Source organism: Vipera berus, assembly GCF_964194415.1.
Source record: "Vipera berus genome assembly, chromosome: 3".
Taxonomy (NCBI): Eukaryota; Metazoa; Chordata; class Lepidosauria; order Squamata; family Viperidae; genus Vipera; species Vipera berus.
The window spans coordinates 56,485,917-56,507,457 of record NC_138204.1 but is presented as its reverse complement, the minus strand read 5'-3'; the positions used below and the strand labels follow the sequence as shown (position 1 = coordinate 56,507,457).

Sequence of the window (21,541 nt, the reverse complement as noted above, 5' to 3'; positions counted from 1 at the left end):
TCCTAAGCAGCTGGCTAAATAGTTCTGTGAGATAAAATTCTGATCTTTGTCACTCATACAGGGAGTCATCCCATTAATTGCTCTTGGAGCAGCAGAAGCTCCATCACTGGCCACATTCTTACAAGTCTAGGTTTTAGGGCAGGGGTCTCCAAACTTGTCAACTTTAAGACTTGTGGACTTCAACTCCCAGAATTCCCCAGCCAGCATGCTTTAGGGCTTAGGGATAGATTCTTTCAAGTGGATTAGTGAGCATCTGGTAGAGAACAGTGTATCATTAGGACTGAAGAAACAATAGAGCATAACTAACATGTACAAATCTAAAATAATAAGCATGGCTGAAAACGCAGGGCAATTTATTATACATTAGCTCATTGACCTAAACTGGAATATAGATGGGAATCTAATAACTTAAAATAATTTGTTCTTTGCTTCCATTTATCCAGGTTATTTCCTACAACAGGAAGATTTATAGTCAAAACAATTGATTCCCCAACATGCATGCATGGACCACACACACTTCTCTTTGGTTCTTTCACTTTCAGTAATTGGCATTTTCAAAAAAAGCAAAACAAGATTTGTAAGCAAGAAGTTGCTACAAGTTTCAGCATGTATGAAATAGAAAAAAAGTGAATGGTAACTTTGCTCACAAATCATCATTCACAGGAGTTACTTTCACTCCTTTGAAGAAGGGCAGAGCTAAGGTCACTGTGTGCATGTTAAGCAGTGGTAGCAGTGTTTCTATTTGGGTGACACAAATGTTCTCAGATAAAAATTCATAAGGCTGGGCTTGCCTTTATAGAGTGGGACAATCATTTCAGTTAGCAGTGCTGGTGGAGGGGGTTATGGTGGCCATTTCCTGAATGATTCAGCAATAAATAAGATGGAATTTAATTGGAACAAATGCAAAGTTCTGCATCTGGATAAGAAGCATGTAAGAGAGAAATATGGCGATCTAACTTGGCAGTATTATGTGTGAGATGGATCTTGGTGCCCTTGTCAACCACAAGTTATACATGAGTCAACAACGCGATACAGCTGCAAAAAAAGGCAAATGCTAACTTTGCGTAAGAATTGTTCCACTCTGCTTTGCTCCGGTCACATCATGGGTATGAGAGTTCAAAAGGGACGGTTCTGCGTGTGGAAGTTCAAAAAGGACAGTGACAAGCTGGAATAAAAGTTCAGAGAAAGGTTACCAGGTTAATGAAGGGGGCAGAAATGATGTTCTCCTCCAGGGCAAGTTATTACTCAGGCATGCTCTGGTGAATTGAGCAACAGGCCGGATAAGATGATCCCCTCAATCCAGTACATTTCTATGATTCTATGACCTCATCTGTCATTATAGGAAACAAATAACAAAAATATCCTGTTGTCAGCAGTAGTTAACCAAATACCATTTGGAAAGTCACAAGATATTAATGTTAATATCTAGTCTCCACTGAGAGATGCCCCATTACTGGCATTAAGCTCCTTTCAGCTCAAGGATGAGCAAAATTTGAGTATCCAGATTGAAAATATTAGGTTGCTATGAGCTACAGAGGGGTGTAGGGATGATAACAACTGAATATAGATAGGATTTTTAATTTTTTTTCTCCCTGGAGTTGGATTTTCCCCCCCTGCAAATAACAAATAAGTCTTTTTATCTCATGTATTAGAAGACTAGGCACAAAAATGTTCATTGCTACCAAAGAATAGACTATTTGGGAATCTCACCCAGGCCAATATTTGCTCGAGTGTCAGATTTGCTCAACAGGTGAGATAGTCTTGCCTTTAAATTGATGTTGAGTGCTAATAGAGTAGACTTATTCATAGGACATGAAGTGGTTTTCCTTCTCTTTGAAAAGACCTCTTGTTGCATTATACTAATGTTTGGAGGTGAGAGAAGAGGGAGGGACCCTGTGCTCCTAACCCAGTCAAAATATTGTGTTGCAAAGAAACTAGATTCACTGTCAACAAATATGAAAAAAAAAGCAGTGCCTTCAGCCAGCTTGGTTTTTACAGCGCATTTTCCAGAATGATTGCATCAGCCACCTCACTGCAGCAAAGTCTGCAAAGCTATTGCACGCTCCCACTACATAAACAGCTCAAGTAAATGGTTATGGTGCATACTGGAATTGGTTGCATTCTTGACTTTTAAGAAGCCTGAAAGAGTTCGGTACAACACTGGGTTTTGTTTGTGTCTACCAGAAGATAAGCACATTGCTAAGCACATTTGATTTGTGCTTGGATTGTAAGCCGCCCTGAGTCTTCGGAGAAGGGCGGGATATAAATGGGATTAAAATAATAAAAAATAAAAAAAATAAATAAGACTGTCTACTGGTTTGCCTGTCTCTCAGATACATCTTCCCACCCACCCACCCCACAGCATAAATGAACCCCCTGCCTTGGAGCAAATGGTCACTACTAGCCTTCCAGACAAACTACTAGACTACTTGTTACATCCTGACCAAGGTCCAACTGAGTGACTGCTGGCATGTGGGCACTGACAGAAACTTAAGCCGATGTTGGGAATGTCTGAATCGCTGCTATTTACAAAAGTCATGGCTTCTGCTGTGAAGAAAATCCTATCTCCCCCCCCCCAGCCCCCACGTCTGAAAGGAGGCCAGCAGGGGGCAGCAAGGTACAAAATCCAGGGGATCCCCAGGCAGAGTTTGGGGAAACGATGCCACGTAGAAGGCCAAGTCTAGAAGAACACCCTTCCCTTGGTCCTTTTTCGTCCAATCTCTGCCACAGGGCTGAGTAGCAAAAGGCGAGAGGGATGTTGGTATTTTAAAGCAGCCTTCCCCAGTGCTGTATCTTTTTTTTTTTAAATCCCATTTATATCCCGCCCTTCTCCGAAGACTCAGGGCGGCTTACAATCTAAAGCACAAATCAACGTGCTTAGCAATATCTGCTACATGCCTTCTGCGTTCATTTCCGTAGTTGAGGATTATGGGAGTTGTAGTCCAAGGTATTCACCCGGATGGACGAGATTATTATAAAGGCGGGGGCGGAGTGTGTGCCCGCATCAGCCTGGAGCATCAGCCTGGAGCGGAGGAAAGAAGGCAACATTTGTCAGGGGTGGAGAACAAAGCTTTGAACTGCCCATCCACCCCCACTTCTTCATATGGCAACACCGAGCCAGTCAGATGCTTTGCTCTTGAACCCGCAGGAGGTCTACCAGCCCCAGATAGCCGAGCCAAGATCGAGTCCCGCTGGGCACGTTATATCAAGGCGCTGCGGGCAGTGCCTAGCGATCCCCAGGCTGATCTTTATAGGTAGGAGGAAGAGGCCAAAGAAAACAACCGTCTGTTCGCTAATCTTTGCGAGTGAAGCTTTTCTTGCAGGCAAAAAGCCTCTTGCATCAGCTGCATGAGGTTGGATGAGGTTACGGTGAGGGATAGCCGACGGGCGAGCAGTTAAAACCTACGCCTCTGAGTGTGTTGGTGTTGCGTGCAGGTGCTGCTATGTCTTGTGTTTTCTCCCGGTGTGACTGTCATATGGTACTATTTGAAGGTGAGATAAGCGGTGGATGCTTGCCTTATTTCCTCTCGTTTTTCCTACCAGTTGTTCGCGCTCTCAGGTTTGGGCATCCAGACGTTAAGGAGTCGGCACGTTTGGTCGCGGTTTGAACGTGTTCCTGGTTTTTGTGCGCGCGCACGCATACGGAGCCAGACCCCCCCCCCAATAACACGCGCCGAGCCGGGGTTGTCTTCGCCCGGATCGGTTCCCTCGTAAAAAAATAAAGCCTCCCGCCCCGTGTTTCGGGCGTGCACCTTTTTCTGTAGCTATGCACCAAGCGTGCCGGACAGGTACAGGGTTTCCCACGTTACGTGGGCAAGCAGCGCCCAGCGGGGAGAATTGGAGCAACCCTTCCCCCCGAAATCTCGCTCTGCTCTGCGCCGCAGCCCTCCCCGGAGCTTCACGGCGTGGCTAGCCCAGGGGTAGGCAACCTCGGCTCTTTTATGACTCATGGACTTCAACTCCCAGAATTCCTGAGCCAGCACGGCTGGCTCAGGAATTCTGGGAGTTGAAGTCCATGAGTCATAAAAGAGCCGAGGTTGCCTACCCCTGGGCTAGACTGAGGAGAAGCAAGAACGTTCCAATCAGCAAAGGGGGCGGGATGGCTGGGACCGAGCCGACGCGGGAAGGCGGGCCTCTCCGCTGCTCTCTCCCCCCCCCGCAACTCTCCCCTCTTCGAAGCCGCGACCCAAAACTTTCACTAAAAGTCCTCGGCGCCGACCCCGCAGCGGAGAGTGGGAAGCCAGGCGGGGCTGACAGGCGTGCAGCCACTTCGCCCCGGCGTCGCAGAGGGCTCGGGAAGGGAGTTAGCCAGAGCTGCCGGCAGCGAGGTCTGATGCAACTTTCTCGCTGAGCGTGGGTGGGGGGGAAATCCACCTTGACAACGCGCCCGGAGAGCCCGCGCGAGGCACGAGCAGCAGCAGCAGCAGCAGCAGCAGCAGCAGCAGCAGCAGCAGCAGCAGCATGGCCAGGGTAAGCGGCGGCGGCGGCGGTGCGGGATTCGAACCCGCGGACTGACGATCCCCCCGCGGCTGTCTGAGGGAAGCCGTCTGGGCGCGCGAAATAAAGCAGCGGCGGCGGCGATTGTACTCTGGGGTGAGAGTGGCGTCCGGCCTCTTGCGCGTTAGTTGGAGAGGGAAACGTGCCGCTAAGAAAACCTGAGGCGAAGCGGTAGGAGCTGCCAGCGCCTCCTTCGGCCTCCAGCGCTTTGCATTGGCTGCTGTCATTGGCCGTGCGATGCCAGGCGGAATTGCCTTTGGAGTCTGGCAAGGATGGCTGCGGGAATCCGGCACCGTGTGTTTGTGTTTGTGTGTGTTTGTGTGTGTGTGTGTCTGTGTTTAAGAGGCGTGGCTAAGGCGTCACTCGCCACTCAGGGGGTCTCTACTGTATGATACAGAGGGTGGGGCCCTCGCCTGCGTCTCTGGCCCGCGGCCAGAGTTGGGGGGGGTTTCGTGGCTGTAATTTTCCACCTCACCATGTGTGGGAGGACGTGGAACCGCTCCCACGTGGCAGCTGATGTAACCCCACTTCCCATCCACCGTGCTTTTAAAGGGTTCCTGCATCGTCTCCTGTCAGGTGTTCAGGGGTTGCTCTGGATCAATATCCCCTCGGGGCTATTTCTCAAACTGTTAGTGAAAGCCTCACCACTGGACCACGCAGTGTAGCATAAAGTAAGGAATTTAGCTGAACGGTTGATTTAGCTGAATAAGAGCTGGCTGTTGTCAGTGGTCCCTTTTCTCTCCCCCCCCCCTTAGGACACTGGGCAGTCAGCTGACAATAAAACCCAAGATACAAACAGTTAAATATCTATTTTCATTTCTTTAGGTTGAGGAGATCTTGACAAAAGGAATATTATCTCTTTCCTAAGCAGGAAGGAAGGGGGGGGGGTCTAAGCATAAATCCCCAGGAAAAAAAATTGCATAGTTTAAGAACAACCTTACAAGTATTTGTAATAATAATAATAATAATAATAATAATAATAATAATAATAATAATAATAATAATAATAATAATAATAATAATAATAATAATAATAATAATAATAATAATTTTATTTATATACCGCCCTTCTCCCGAAGGACTCAGGGCGGTGAACAGGGCAAATGTATAAAAATACAAAAATACAAAAGTTAAAAGGAATTAAACATAATGCCCAAGGTAAAAACAGTAAATACAAATATTAAGAACAATAAAAACCCAACCCATCCCCCATCAGGCCAAGCCGGCTTGTTCAAATAAATGCGTTTTCAGATCGCGTCGGAAGGAGCGAAGGTCGGGCGCCATCCGGAGCTCGACCGGCAACCGATTCCATAACTCCGGGGCGCCCACAGAGAAGGACCTCCCCCTGGGGGCCACCAAACGACATTCTCTGATCGGTGGCACCCTGAGGAGGCCCTCTCTGTGGGAACGCACAGGGCAGAGGGAAGTTGATGCCGGCAGCAGGTGATCCCTGAGGTACTCCGGACCCATGCCATGTAGGGCCTTGAACACCATTACCAGTACCTTGAATCTCACCCGGAAGACAACTGGGAGCCAATGCAGCTCACGGAGCAGAGGTGTAACATGGGAGTATCGGGAGACTCCCAACACGACTCTCGCGGCTGCATTCTGTACCAGTTGGAGCCTCCGAGTGGTCCTCGAGGGCAGCCCCATGTAGAGAGCGTTGCAGTAGTCCAAACGAGAGGTCACGAGCGCATGAGTAAGATACGTTGACAATAGAAGTCAGAACGTACAAGGTTCTTTACTATATTCATTTTCCTTTTCCATCTCTCTTTAACCAAAGGCATAAACATCCCTTCCTATTTTCTAGTTGATGGGTCACCAAGGGAGAAAAAATTCAGCCAATATTCATTTCCCAATAAATAGTAACCTCACTCTATCTTGATAAAGATAATCTACCAAAACTCACACAGGGAACTGAAAGAGTAGCAATGTAAGAATAAAATGTAGCCATTCAAAAGTGTGTTTTCAGCATAACAATATACTGTAGTTACTACAGAGTTTTGTTTGTGATTCATTTAAATTGCTGTTTTATTTAAAGCATACTGCACCAAACTGTTCAGTCTGTTGCAGATCTCTTCACTTAATAAATGGAACAACTTCCTGATTACAGGAAGTTATTCACATAATAAAAATGAGGGTGGGGGAACGTAAAATAAAGAAGTTTAAATAGTAAAAGATTTTGCCATGAGCATTCTTGAGAAGCACAAATGTCATTTCAGATCCAGATTTAGAAACTGAGATAGATTCATTAAAAGAAATAAAGGAACAGAAGTTTCAAAATTACTGTGTAATTTTACATTACATTTCACAACAAAAACAGAAATTTATGTTGCTAAAAGAGGAAAATCTTTCCATTGCATCATAAGCTTTGTGGGTTAGGATCCTTTTCTGAAGTGCATGAAATGAGAAATTGGAGGTGGGAACTTTTTATTGTTGGGATTGTACATTTGTACCCTGCAAATACATGAAAATAAACTACCAGATTTTAGTACAATCTTCTTGCAGAAATGGCCTATCCACTCTTGAGAAGGTGATAACTACAGGTTCATTTTAATATACATGTTATTTTTGTCTAGCAATAGCCATTGTTCTAGTTGCCTTCCAACACATGTTCCCATGTGAGTGAAGTAAAATAATAATAATAATAATAATAATAATAATAATAATAATAATAATAATAATAATAATAATAATAATAAAGTTGGAAGGGACCTTGGAGGTCATCTAGTCCAACCCCCTGCTCAGGCAGAAAACCCTATACCATTTCAGACAAATGGCTGTCCAGTCTCTTCTTAAAAACTTGCTCCCAAGCTTTCTAGGGCTGGCAATTTAAGATTGGGAAGCATATTATGAAGCCTTTGAAGTGAATCGGTAGCCCTAGGACAGGGGTAGGCAACCTCGGCTCTTTTATGACTCATGGACTTCAATTCCCAGAATTCCTGAGTCAGCTGACTCAGGAATTCTGGGAGTTGAAGTCCATGAGTCATAAAAGAGCCGAGGTTGCCTACCCCTGCCCTAGGAGATGGCAGCACCTAACTGACTTTGACTGATCTTAAAAATAGCTTAGTAGGGTCAGGCCTAGTTGGCACTTGCATGGGAGGATCGTAAGTAGACTGAGAAATAAACAAAAAACAAAAGCACCACAGACAGGGCAGAGGCAAACCATTCCGTGCCTTTGATAAGAAAACAATGATGTGCTTGTGGAATAACCAGGAATCAAGTTCAACTTGAATAAATTTACCCTTTGAGTGAATCTGTAACAACTATAGAGAATTGATTCCTGTCAATGTAACCTTATGGCTAAGATGGGGCAACATTTTTCTCATACTATCAGCTAAAATATATCCTTAACTTACAACCATTTGTTTATGACCTTTCAAAGTTACAGCAGCACTCAAAAAAGTCATTTATTATGACTGTTTTCCACACTTATGACTGTTGCACCATCCCCATGTCACATGATCAAAATTTGGCAACTGGCGGTTGCAATCTCCTGGGATCATGTGACCACATTTTTGTGACGTTCTGACAAGCAAAGTCAATAGGAAAGCCAGATTCACTTAACCACTGTGTTACTAAATTGACAACCACAATGATTCACTTAACAACTATGGCAAGAAAGGTTATAAAATGGGGCAAAACTCACTTAACAACTATTTTGCTGAGCAATGGAAATTTTGGATTCAATTGTGGTTGTAAGTTGCGAACTACCTGTGCAGTATTGAACAGCCTCCACTCAAAAAAAAATTATAAGTATTCAAAGATGAATTAATTGGCTTTCTTTAAAGACTTCTGATTCCCTATATCCATGATGTGTAGCTACCAAAATCTATAGCTAACTATGACGTATTTGGCAGGAAAGCTCCATATATCAGGCCATTACTATTACTATTAGTGCTCCATTGCTGGAGGCCTCTAAGAGGAGACTGGACAGCCACTTGTTTGAAATGGTATAGAATCTCTTGCTCGACTCAGGGGTTGGACTAGAAGACCTCCAAGGTCCCTTCCAACTATTCTGTTATTCTGTGTTCTGTGAGTGGAAAATGCACCCTGCTCTATCAAATGTGTACTCTACTAAAATAATGTGTGGCTCCTTTTCTATGTCTCTTTCACCCTGAGACATCGTGCCATCTTTGGCAAAGCTTCCCCATATCCTTTTGTGAGATGTCCCTGCTATTTTACAGAATTCTTACTGCACTTCCTTGTTTTTGGCATGGCAGAGTAGAAAACTTTTCTGCATCCCAATGCAGTAGGAGTTTGTTGGCAGGACAAGGACTGCTCAGGATGAAAAGGAAAACATCATTCCAGTCCCTGTCCAGAGTGGGGGCATCTTAATTGCGTCTAGAGATGGGGTCAGACCCCCATATCACTGCTAAGTTTGTAAGCCGCCCTGAGTCTTCGGAGAAGGGCGGCATATAAATGGAATTAAAATAAAAAAATAAAAAAATAATACTTCTTGTGTCACTTTTTCCTGCCTCTTTGTTTAGAGTGCAGTTTTTCTTGTTTGGTCCTTGACAACAGTATGGAATATCTTTCACATACTCCCTTAAATTCAGGACACTGAAGCAGAAAGAGCCTCTGTTTCATTATCCCCTCACTGTCCCTTTGGTTGCACAACTTCTTCTTTAGCCTGAGAGTGTTCTTTGTTGTGCTTGTTGCATTTCCACCTTGGTTTCTTGGCCTGTGATTTCACTGCAAAAGAGAACGTTTACAATATCCTCCTATGAAGCAAAATGAACATTTCTTCTCAGAGTTTCTCAGAGCCAGAGCTTAACCTGCTGGGAGACAGTAAGGTAAAAATTGGTTTACTTATCTGGCTTTGAAGTCCTTTCTGATTCTGGGAGCAGAGCGTATCAATAGCTAAGAGCATTTTCATTTATTAGCCTTGTGATAACAGTATTACTTTTTTATCATAAGGTGGTAATCAGCATTTCAGTATCATATACTTTTTTTATCCCATTTATATCCCGCCCTTCTCCGAAGACTCAGGGCGGCTTACAATTTAAAGCACAAATCAATGTGCTTTGCACATTAGAGTTATAAGCTCATTGCACATTTAAATAGGAGAGCAGCATTAATATTGCCAAAACAATAAGTTGCTGTTATTGTTATTGTTCTTTGTTTGATAGGTTTATATCCTCCTTTTCCTCCAGGAGTTCAAGGTGGTATAAAGAACACATCCAATTTTTCTCCACAGCAACCCTGGGAGAGAAAATCACCCAGAATTCAGAAGACACCAGTGAATTTCAGTGGTTGAACCTAGACATGAATTTAGGTCTCTTTGATCCTCATCCAAGACCTTAATCTCTATACTGCACTAGTCCTTTATTATAAGATTTTCTTTTTAAAAAAAGCATGGTAGACGAACTTGGTGGAGCAGTGGGCTAATGCCTCCTTAAGTAACACCAGCTGCCTGCAATTAGTGCAGGTTCGTATCCCACCAGGCTCAAGGTTGACTCAGCCTTCCATCCTTCCGAGGTAGGTAAAATGAGGACCCAGATTGTTGGGGGCAATTAAGCTGACTTTGTAATAATGCCGCTTGGGGTGTGTGTGAAAGCCCTAATAAGCAGGCTTATACATAGAATGAAGGCTACTGCTAAGCTTGTAAGCTGCCCTGAGTCTTCGGAGAAGGGCGGGATATAAATGGAATTAAAATAAAAAATAAAAATAACTCAGAGGGATGATAGGTGCACTATTGGAATACCGGAATAACCAGTTGGAGACAGATCATTATGGAGAAAATCTATCAATATGCTCTCTAATAAATCGATATCTACTTGATGACACATAATCAGTTTCTAAAAGGTAAAAGGTAAAGGTTCCCCCGCACATGCATGCTAGTCGTTTCCGACTCTAGGGGCCGGTGCTCATCTCCGTTTCAAAGCCGAAGAGCCAGCGCTTGTCCGAGGACGTCTCCGTGGTCATGTGGCCGGCATGACTAGACGCCAAAGGCGCACGGAACGCTGTTACCTTCCCACTGTAGTGGTCCCTATTTTTCTACTTGCATTTTTACGTGCTTTCGAACTGCTAGGTTGGCAGAAGCTGGGACGAGTAACAGGCGCTCACTCTGTTACGCGGCACTCGGGATTCGAACCGCCAAACTGCCGACCTTCTGATCGACAAGCTCAGCGTCCTAACTTCTAAAGCACGTCAAATCAGATTTTTATCTATTGCTTTTGCACAATTTCCACGTGGATGGAGATTCTCAGTCATCCAGGTAGAATTGTCTGGAAGTTGAGACATGGCAACTGGACTTTTTTTCCTTGTTGGTTTGAAACAGTGATAAGCAGCAAAATATTTTGAACCAACAAGAAAAGAAACCCAGTTGCCATGGTTCAACTTCCAGACTATTTCTGCTTCTATAGCTCTAGTGAGCCACGGGGAGAACCTTCATGGGATATTACAGTGCTTCCCCATGAGCTTGAGAAAATCTGCCGCTTTCCCCCCCTTTCAGGCTTCTAGGATTTTGCAAAACACCAAGTTTATATTTCTGTTTCCAAGTATTTATCTTTTCCTTTTGCATTCTGTCTCCCTCTCTTGAGAGTGGCAGCAGGAATAGCTTTCTCTGGCTGCTCAGTTTTCGCCTAGTTCTATTTATATGCCACTCGCCTATCCAAAGAGACTGGGTAGTTTACAATACAATAAAACACAAATATACAGTACAAACATTAAAAACCTTAAACATTCAAGAATTAGATGAAACTAGGCATCAAATATATGAGCGGTGTGATCTTCTCTCCACCAGCCACCTCCAGCATAAGGTGTCCCCAGTTGGCAGAGCAGGTGCATGATATTCCAAAGGATGGGGGAGACACAGCAGAAAAGGTCCTTCTCCTAGACCCCACCAGTCAGATTTCCTTGACTGACAGGGTCCACAGCATGCCTCTTCTGCTGGAGCAAGTGAGGCAGGCCAATCCTATAGAGTGAAACAGTTCCTCGGTTTATTATCTGCATTCACGACACTGCTATATTGCGCTCTTACGCCACAGCCATTTCCAGTGGTACTTTCATTTCATTTATTATATTTGTATACCGCCCTTCTCCCGAAGGACTCAGGGCGGTGAACAGGGCACATATAAAAATACAGAATACAAAAATTAAAAAAGAATTAAATAAGGACCCGAGCTAAAACAGTAGAATAATATAAAAATCCACAATAAAAACCCCAGCACATCCCCCATCAGGCCAGGCCGGCTTGTTCAAATAGGTAGGTCTTCAGACCGCGTCGGAAGGAGCGAAGGTCCGGTGCCATCCGGAGCTCAACCAGCAGCTGATTCCATAAAGCCGGGGCGCCCACAGAGAAGGCCCTCCCCCTGGGGGCCACCAGCCAACATTCTCTGACCGGTGGCACCCTGAGGAGGCCCTCTCTGTGGGAACGCACAGGGCGGAGGGAAGTTGACGCCGGCAGCAGGTGATCCCCGAGGTACTCCGGACCCATGCCATGTAGGGCCTTGAAAACCATTACCAAAACCTTGAACCTCACCCGGAAGACAACTGGTAGCCAATGCAGCTCGCGGAGCAAAGGTGTAACATGGGAGTACCGGGAAACTCCCAAGACAACTCTCGCGGCTGCATTCTGTACCAGCTGGAGCCTCCGAGTGGTCTTCAAGGGAAGCCCCATGTAGAGAGCGTTGCAGTAGTCCAGACGAGAGGTCACGAGCGCATGAGTGACCGTACACAGGGCATCCCGGTCTAGATAGGGCCGCAACTGGCGCACCAGGCGAACCTGGGCGAAAGCCCCCCTAGTCACAGCCACTATATGATCTTCCAAAGTAAGCCGCGAATCTAGGAGGACTCCCAAGTTGCGAGCCCTATCTACGGGGGGTAAAAGCTCACCCCCCATGGAAAGAGGTGGAATATTCTGAATATGCCGGTATGCACAGCCACTCAGTCTTGTCGGGGTTGAGTTGAAGTCTCAACTCATCCAGACCCGAACCGCCTCCAGGCAACGGGACATCACGTCGAGGGCATCACTGGGGTGGTTTGGGGTCAAAATAAAAAGCTGGGTATCAGCATACTGATGATACCCAACTCCAAAACCACGAATGATCTCACCCAGCGGTTTCATGTAGATGTTGAACAGGAGAGGCGAGAGGACCGACCCCTGAGGAACTCCACAATCGAGAGACCTTGTTGCTGCACCTCTCTTCACCTTCTCAGTTTTCAGTTGCTCATGTTTTCTTCAGGCATGTGTCAACAAATTTTGCCATTTTTATTTCATGGGCTCCCTGCCTGGTCTCAAAAGGTTAGCAGTGAAGTAATAATTGGCACTGTTTAATTTAGATCCCACCTTTTTGCTCAGAGTAGCTTGCTCACGGCTATTAAAAATAGAGAGTACAAAACGTAAGAATACTGTGTCATGCTTAAAATCAAAACAACATTTAAAATAAGTATCGTTGAAGCTAAAGTTCTGCTCAGCTAATAATTACAAGCTTGGTGAATCACTTTGGGAAGTGCACAGGGGCCATACAAGAAAAGACCCTTTCTTGTGTACTAGTCAGATCGAACTTCTGGAAGCAGGAGGAAGCCAGTGGTATACTGGAGCTGGCTTGCAGCAGCCCATTGTTAAATTTTCAGGAATATTGCAAGCCATCCGAAACGTGCCACCTTGTGGCCCGATCAACTGTTTGGATGGCTCACAGCACCACAACTGCATTGGAGCCGGCAGGACCAAATATTTTTCCATTTATCAGCACACCACTGGGGGAATCTTCCAGAACCCTCTCCTGCTGATTTAAACTGCCTAGCAGCTTCAGAATGAAAGAGATAATCCGGGAAATAGTTGAACTGTAAGCTGTTTAGGGTTTTAAAGGTCAGCATAAGCACCTTAACCTGTGCCTGATAGGCAACTGGTTGCCATTTCAGATTTTTCAGTTTAATACCATGCAATCTCCGTACCGTGTACCAGTAGCCTGGCTGTTGCATTTTGCACCAATTTCCAGACAGTTTTTAAGGACAGCCCATAATTTAATAATGTTTTTATATATGAATAGTCCAATCCTAATAGTTAATGTATCATTAATGTAACCGGAAGGATTTTTAGGAACTTTTGGGACCCCATTTAGTGGAATGAGCAGGAGTGTCTCTACAGCAGGACAGGTTTGGCATATTCTGAACTAAATGGAACCATATACTTTACTATTTTAAAAGCACACCTAATTGTCTTAAGCTAAGAAGTTTAACTAATTAATTAACCCAGATTTTAAGTAATTCCCAAATTCAATGCAGTTCTGGAATGAATTAGGAGGTCATTGAATCTCACTATTGCGTATTGAAAAGATTTTTGAAAGCCACTGGTAATATGCAGTTACAAATATTTAAGCAGTATTATTAGTATGTACTGAATTGGAAGATAATGTGTGTGTGGACAATTAGAGAGGTGTGTGTGTGTGTGTGTGTGTGTGTGTGTGTGTGTGTGTGGACAACTGTTGGACCAGGCTGAGAACAGATGTCCTGAAAAAAATCTATGTGATGGCAAAGAGGCGATAGTGACATGGTGACGATATATAAGATATAAAGTAAAATAATCTGGAAAATAAGAGAATGAAAAGAGTATGCTACTTTTGTACCCCCACACAAACACAATTTTTCCCAACTAATCTAAACACTATTTGAAGCTAATCAAGAGAGTTGCTTCGAAATGCCTATCAAAATCTGTTGTGCTCTAGAGATGTGAAAAAAGGGTTGAACATTTGTTTATTTATTTTTTCTCCATAAACAAATCTAGATGACAAGATGTTTACTATGGGACAGTAAAATTCCCAGGGCCTGTGGCTTCTTCAAATTTAGTCATTTCCTGAAATTAAGCTGAATTTCTATCTCTCTTGATTTTTCCTATAGTTCTTTTCTACTGGACTAATGATTCTGTCTCATTATCAATTGGCACCTCTGTGTTTGACTGCTTTAAATCTGCAAGTCCCTAAAAAAAACCTAAATAACACACTTTGCATAATTATACTGGGTTACATAATGATATATGAGCTTGAATCCAATAGCTTTTATGTTTTTATTTTTCTTGTTAACATTTTTAAACAGATTTTACAATATCATGTGTCTGATCTGCAAATTCTGGTTTTTATACTGGTTTTATGTGGTGTTCAGACTTCAACATAAAGAAATAAAGCAAAGAATAAGAAGGCTTTTGACGATCTTGTTTATATAAACAAACAATACAGATGAGGAAGTATTTAGGCTCATGAGTCCATCCCTCTGTGAAGTGCAGGAGTCTAAATTAAAGTATCAGAAGACTTCCTAGCCTCTGTTTGAATCATCCATTGAATGAAGGGGAATTCGCAACTTCTCTGGGTAATTGTTCTAACAGGAATTTAGGTAATGTTTGTCTCCAAGAATCAAAAAGTTCCTGTGGTACCAAATTAGTTCTCTTGAGGGTAAAGCAAGACTTGTGGGACCTACCAGTTTAACCCAGATGGGATAGCAGGGCAGGGGAGAGGGAGAAGGAGACACTTGCGGTGTCTTGCACTGGAGTAGGGAAGACAAAACTTCCCAAAGCCACATCTGTAGTGTGAAGTACACGTTGTATTGATCCATGGCATTAATCTCTGCATTAATGTCTCTGTATGATATAAATATAGCTTTGATCTTCAAGAATATTTGACCCTAAAATAATATGAAGCTGTGAACTTGAACAATCTAAACTGAGTTCTTTACTTCATAGATTTCTTTTCATATAACATAGAGAAAATATGAGTTTGAGTCACCAGTTACAGACATCTAAGTGAGTTAATGGTTTGGGCACTTTACTCAAATTCTTATCTCCTTAGGTTTTGCCAGTGAGATCCATGAAAGTCTGTCTCTCTTTCTACACTCCATTGTGCTGTAGCATAGAAGTAATTTTTCCCGTGTTCCAAGGTCTCGCCATATCCTCCACATCCTTCAGGTTTGCTATGTTTTGCAAAGTAGCTTTCCCTGCCTCAAACAGACAGACTTGCATACCCATACAGGTTTCCTTGAAGAAATTTTCCTTGCATCAGGGAGAAGGTGAGCTAATTCCTCTCTCCTTTCCATTCCTGACTGTACCACCTGGACTCTAGAAGGCTCGGCTTGGCACGTGACTAGTGCAATGGGGTGGAAGGCAATTGCCTTCCATCTGTGTCCTGAATGGCAGCTGTGCCCCTGTGCGTGCTCAGTGCCCTGAAGACTTCATGCTCTGAGCATTAGCTATGCTCTTTTCAGTCATGTGCAATTCAGGGGGACTGTTCCTGCTTCTGATGGTAGTAATGGACATAAAAACCCAGAAATAGTGTGGCAGATATAGTGCCTGTTCATCCAAACTGTGTTCTTTGCCAGCCCTGCTGACATGACTCATTTTCCCATCTTTGGGCATATGTTGAATGTAGATTGTATAACTACAGTTTGTGTGTGTGTGTGTGTGTGTGTGTGTGTGTGTGTGTGTGTGTGTGTGTGTTGTATGTGATATAACCGCATATCTACCTAGTGTAAAAATGGCCTTTACAAATTAATCAAACTGAGTTTATGGATGGTTACTGAAAACTGGCCCTCGAGAAGGACGTATTGGGCATAATTGCTTTCCACTGAAGATTCAGAGGCAATTCTTCCTGGTTACTTTTTTCCTTTTTAATTCTTTTCTCTAAGTTCTGTCCTTTTCTTCTCCACAGCTTGCTGTCTCCTTGGTCTAATTTGTCCTGCCATATGATTTGAGGTCTCTGCTTATCCTGGAAGTGTAGCCAGCAAGACGGGATAGCAGGCAAGTGGGAGCCCACATCTTGTCCCAGAACCATGGCAGAAAAATGCAGTCAGGGGTTACTGGTGAGTCCGGGGGTCTCTTGTGGATTCTGCAATATTGTGCTTGAGAAGCTGGTATTAAAAAGAGAGAGAGAGGATGTCTCTTGGCAACTGAGGGAGTCCATAGGATGGGGTGGAGGAAGTGTCTCTTTCAGACTTTTGGCTACTGTTTAAAAAGTCCAGCCCTTTGTGTGCCTCACCCTCCCCACTTGACTGATTTGGGGACTGGCTGGCTTTTGCATTGAGCCTGGGGCTGCATGCTGTATATGAAGGAGCTCTCTGCTAATCACCATTCCCCACCTTCGGTTACCTCCTCTTATCAGGATAGTCCCAGAACAAGAAACAGGATGGGTGGGAAGCTTCCTAAGCCTAATCATGAGAATTTAACCTGAGTAAGAAGATGACTAGGGGAAGGAATGAAATACAAACCTATCCTGAACATAGATCTAATTTATTTAAGAAGTTAACTGTGGCAGCATTGGCGTCTATATTAAGTAGTTACATAGGAAGTCATGCTCTGTACTGGGATATAGCCAGACTAGATTACGGTCTGTTAGACTATTTGCATTTTTCCTGAGATTGGAAAATAGGACCTCTGCTTTGCTTCCTTAATGCCCCTTGATTATGATTCCTGTCCCAAATAGTGTAGACAGAAGAATGCAGGAAGTGCCTTCCCCAGGCATTACTTCTTCAGAGGTAATGTTACTTCCTCTAGAGTGCTGTAAAGCCACCAAGCATTGCCCAGGAAACAGTCAGTGTCCAGCAGGTGGGAAAAGTTTGGCTCCAGTATGCTGCTATTTGTTTGTGGCTTGGATTTCTGCATTGACAAAGAATGGGGCTCCCAGGAGACGCCTGAAATAGCTTGCACCTCAGCCAGAGGCACCATGCCAGTGTCAGTACTGGAACATGTGGGGGAAGGGAGTCAGATGGCTGCAAAACATATTTGTGTATATATAAGCACACATATAATTGCGGACATAAAGAACCCAGTCTCTTTTCCGCAACATTTCACAAGCACTGTTCATTCCTTTGAGCATATTTTTCCATATAATTTTATGTTTTATCTTCAGATTGTCTGAGCAGTATCACATATCATGCAAATATGATTTGCATTCATATTTACTTGCAAGCAATACAGTAATATGTACCACTTCCTCCCTCCCCCCCCCCATGCATAAGGACACTTCTCTGCCCACTTTTATCAATCCAGAGGGATATGAATAGAAGAACCGGCCTCTATGCCTCTGCTTTCTAGATCCTCCCTATTCAGTTTTGATTGCTAGGAAGTAACACCGATCAGCCAGCATTAATCCATTTGAAAAAATAGACATAAGAAAGAGCTTGCCTTTTGCTGGTCTGTGTTGTATTGGTTTGATTCCAGACAGTAAAGTGTTTGTGTGAAAGCAGTTGGCTGCTTTGAATGGCTCACACTGCTGTGGAAAGTCTACTAGCCAGGGCTTTTTTTCTCATAGAACGCTCAGAACGGAGTTCCGGCACCTTTTTTGGATGGAACCTTGTAGGGTAGGCAAGGCGGGTTGTATGACATGTGTGAGTTCCGGCACCTTTTTCTTTTACAAAAAAAGCACTGCTACTAGCAGAGATTTACAGACGTTTCTGCTTCATACCCCTGTTGTAGTTCATTGCATTTCTTCTTGTGTGCATGATGAATATTTTTGCCTTCTTCCTTTCATGCTGTTGTTGCCTAATATTCAGGAGCTCTTTTGGGGTAGCAGTGTACACTCCAGGATAGAAATGAAGAGGAAAGGCTAGAACACAGAACAAGCCCATGTGAATACTGGCTGCTTTGTCAATACTGCTGTTAAGGACATAATGGTCACTGTCTGTACTTTCTGCACAATATTTTCCTTGACCTCACTATTTATAGTTCTTTGCTCTAGCCATGTCTATACATGTTTCCCAATGTGGCAGCCCAAATGGACCTGTATGAGCAGAAGATCTGCATGCCCTTTCTCAAAAAAGGGCTGGTCAGCCAGTTGATTGGCTTATCTGTAAATGTTCTGAGCAAGACCCTTGAAGTCTGCAGCAGACATAGCCAAATCTAGTTGCTGGTATAGGCAAGCCATGCAACAAGCTTGGAGTCCCTTAGAGTAACACTTACGTATATTGTAGGTGATATTCCTTAGATAACCTGCTCCATGCAGCGAGCTGGAAGGCAGCAAGTGAAGGCTTAGTATAATATTTAAGACAGAGCTGGGCGGGCTGCAGTCCATACGCCACGTGTAGCCACTTTTAGCTTTTGTTACCAGCCTCTTTTATGAGCCTTTGCTTCCTGGGATCACATTACGGTACACTCTACGCAAATGTGATGGCAAAGCACCAAACCATAACCATCATATCTGACAATAAATTTTAGCAAAAACAAAAGAAGATGAAATACGGCTGTTGTAAGCCTGTGTAACGCCTAGAAAACTGAAAGGTGAAACCAGAAAATGTGGAGCAGCACCAAAAATGCTACTTCACTTGATGACATCACTATATCATAGGCTCTAACTTATAGAGCCTGCACTTGGCATGAAAACCTTTAATTGGTCCTGTCCATCCTGTGTCAATGAGTCACTGGGACAGCCATCAAGAGCTTTCTGGGACAGGGAAGATTCTAATCCCCTCAGTGTGCTGCCTAGACATTCTTGAAATAGTATCATAAGCTCATCATCCACTAATACCCTATCTATCCCAAGATAGATACAGCATCTTATAGCCTGTTGCTGTTTATGAGATACGTAGCCCTATAAATTGGTTTAATAAATAAATAAATAAATAATTGAATAATTTCCTTAGATCCTTCCCTTTGGGGATTGACCATTATTGTTGATTCCTTATAAGTATCTCTTTCTTATGAATATTTTTTTCCTCGTTTTTCTTGTAATTTTAAATCAACAAACATGTCCTAGGACAAAATGTTTCAGTGTGAAACCCACAGAGAATTTTCCCAACAGAGAAGACTATTACCGTAGGTGCTCCGATATGCGTAATAACCTTTCTATCCTTTTTGATACATTTTCACCTCCTATTCATTTTCTTATGGCCCAGTTGTGACTTGGACTTTGCTCTACAAGTAAATTTTTAGTAATCCAGACCCTTTTCAATAATTCTTCAGTATCTGGATCTTATTAAAGCCAATGCTTGACAAAAGGCCCCATTCTGATGTTTGAACGTGGGCCATGCAGCATAAGATAAATATGAAATGGTGAGGGAGTGCAACATTTTGCTTTGATTTCTGAATTTTATTATACTTATTCACACATCAAGAAATACACCTCCTAATTAAGTGAACTGTAGCATTTAGATCAGTACCACCATGCTTCCCCTTTCCTTGATGTTGGTTTTTGACGAGGGAGCAAAATGGACAAATGTTTTGGAGATCATTAGTAACTGGGTTATTAGAATAACACTCTGCTTTGGGTAACTATTTTAAGCCTATATTGCCTTTTCCAACTAAATGCTCTCTAAGATGTCGTTAGGACATCTTAATTCATAATTCCCACATCATGTATATGGGAAGATCCCAGTTTGGAAGGCTGTTATGTTGTTATGGAAAACAAGAATGTTCAGTGTCAATCAACAACCCTGGGGGTGGGGCTCTTGTTTGGTTAAAGAGCTATAATGATGTGGACTCTCTTACATACCAAGTAAGGAATATGCTGGACGATAACCTGTCTAAAATTCCAAGAGTTTAATTCTTACATAGTTTTTAGCAACAATACTTTGATATGCTTTTCAGCTTTCCAGTCTGAGCTGCAGCCCTGGTATTCCCCGAAAGTCTTCCATCCTAGTGCTAATCAGGTCCAACCTTGTTTAGCTTCCAAGCCCAGAAGAGGTCAGCCACAATAGCAAATATGGGGAATCAGCCATCAGATGACAGGCAGAGTGTTGTGATGCAAGCCATACATCTTTTGATGTACAGGTGACACACAACAAAGGGATGGGACTTGCATCACAGCAATATGTTTTCTGTCTTGCCTGTTTCAACACACACACACACACACACTTACATACAACCCACAGACACTCTTAGTCTGATGTAGCTGAAGTGTGGCAAAATTTTAAGAATACTTAAAAGTATTTAAGAATACTTCATAGACCCAATTACTTTGCAGTATATTGGTCTGGGAATAAGGCTGCACCCTCCCATTCGCAGAACTAACACTAAAAGAGTCCTTATGGCCAAATCAGTTCATCCTGGTTAAAGAAATTGGCTGCTAAATCCAGTTGCCCTACTTGGAGGAGGGAATACAAATCCTGCTGTATCCAGAGAGAAGCTGACATGTGGAATTCAATATTTCTTCCATATTCTGAATAGTGATTGGCAAAAAAGATGATGAAATAGAGAGACCAGGCTTGCCAACTAAGGGAGAGTTGAGAGGAACTACAACAGGCAACAAATCTTTTAGGAAGTCAAAACTTAGATTTAGATAGAATAGGTTGTTCTTATAGCTACAAACATGCATCACTGTTGTTACTGTGCAGATTTTAACTATTACAGTAGAGCTATCAGTGATAACAAAAAGTGTTTTGAGGCACAGGAAACAGAGGTTTGAATATTTATCTTTTCTGGATGCTGTGCTATAAATCTGAACTTTGGAGCATTTTTATTCCATTTCTTGCTGAATCTTGGAAATCAATCCATTAAAAAACTTGACAAAGCATTCCTCTTTTACAAAGTATGTGTATTAGTGGGAAAGAGAGGCAAAGTTATGATTACCAAATATTTTTTACACTGTAATATTTTTATAGTAACTTTATGCCAGGGGGGATAAAGAGAGGGAGGGAAAGAGTTTAAAAATCTTAAGTGACAGCAAGCAGATTCCAAGACAGATTTCTCTCTGCCCCAGTGTACAAATAAGACTTAGTACAACTAATAAATATCAGGGTGGGTGGAGGAGGTAAACCTGAGAAAAACAGCTCTGTCCATTCCATTCCTTCCTGAGTCCAGATAGACAAGGTTGACGCTCCAGCCAGTGTCCTGGGTGTCAAACCCGATTGCGTCACGTGACATATCACGATGTTTTTTGCCTTTGCGGAGCTGGGGTGGGTGTGGCTTGCACGTGGCACGTCTGGACCTCAGGCTGCCAGTTTGACACCCAGTTCCAGAGTTGCTGCAGGATGACATCTGGAGAAACAATCCAGCATTTGATACAGCTTAAATTTCAAAGACCTGTCAGAAAACCCAGTAACTACATGGAAGGCTACCGGCTGGTATGAATCTTGAAACATGAAGTCAGTTGCCTGTTTCACAGTGCTGAGATCCATGTACTAA

The 21,541-nt window shown here is 43.3% G+C and overlaps 1 protein-coding gene across 5 annotated transcripts in view; it reads left to right on the top strand.

Annotated features, from left to right (window-relative positions):
• The first annotated feature begins 2,914 nt into the window (after positions 1–2,914).
• SLC6A9 (solute carrier family 6 member 9) overlaps positions 2,915–21,541 on the top strand; it is a 58,499-nt gene continuing 39,872 nt past the window's right edge. Inside the window, exons 1-2 of one of the 5 annotated variants that reach the window (XM_081324593.1) lie at positions 2,915–3,471; positions 16,114–16,287. In XM_081324593.1, coding sequence (XP_081180719.1) covers positions 16,258–16,287 — 30 coding nt within the window. In that variant the 5' untranslated portion in view covers positions 2,915–3,471; positions 16,114–16,257. The other 4 variants (XM_081324594.1, XM_081324596.1, XM_081324595.1 and 1 more) reach the window with 4 other exon arrangements.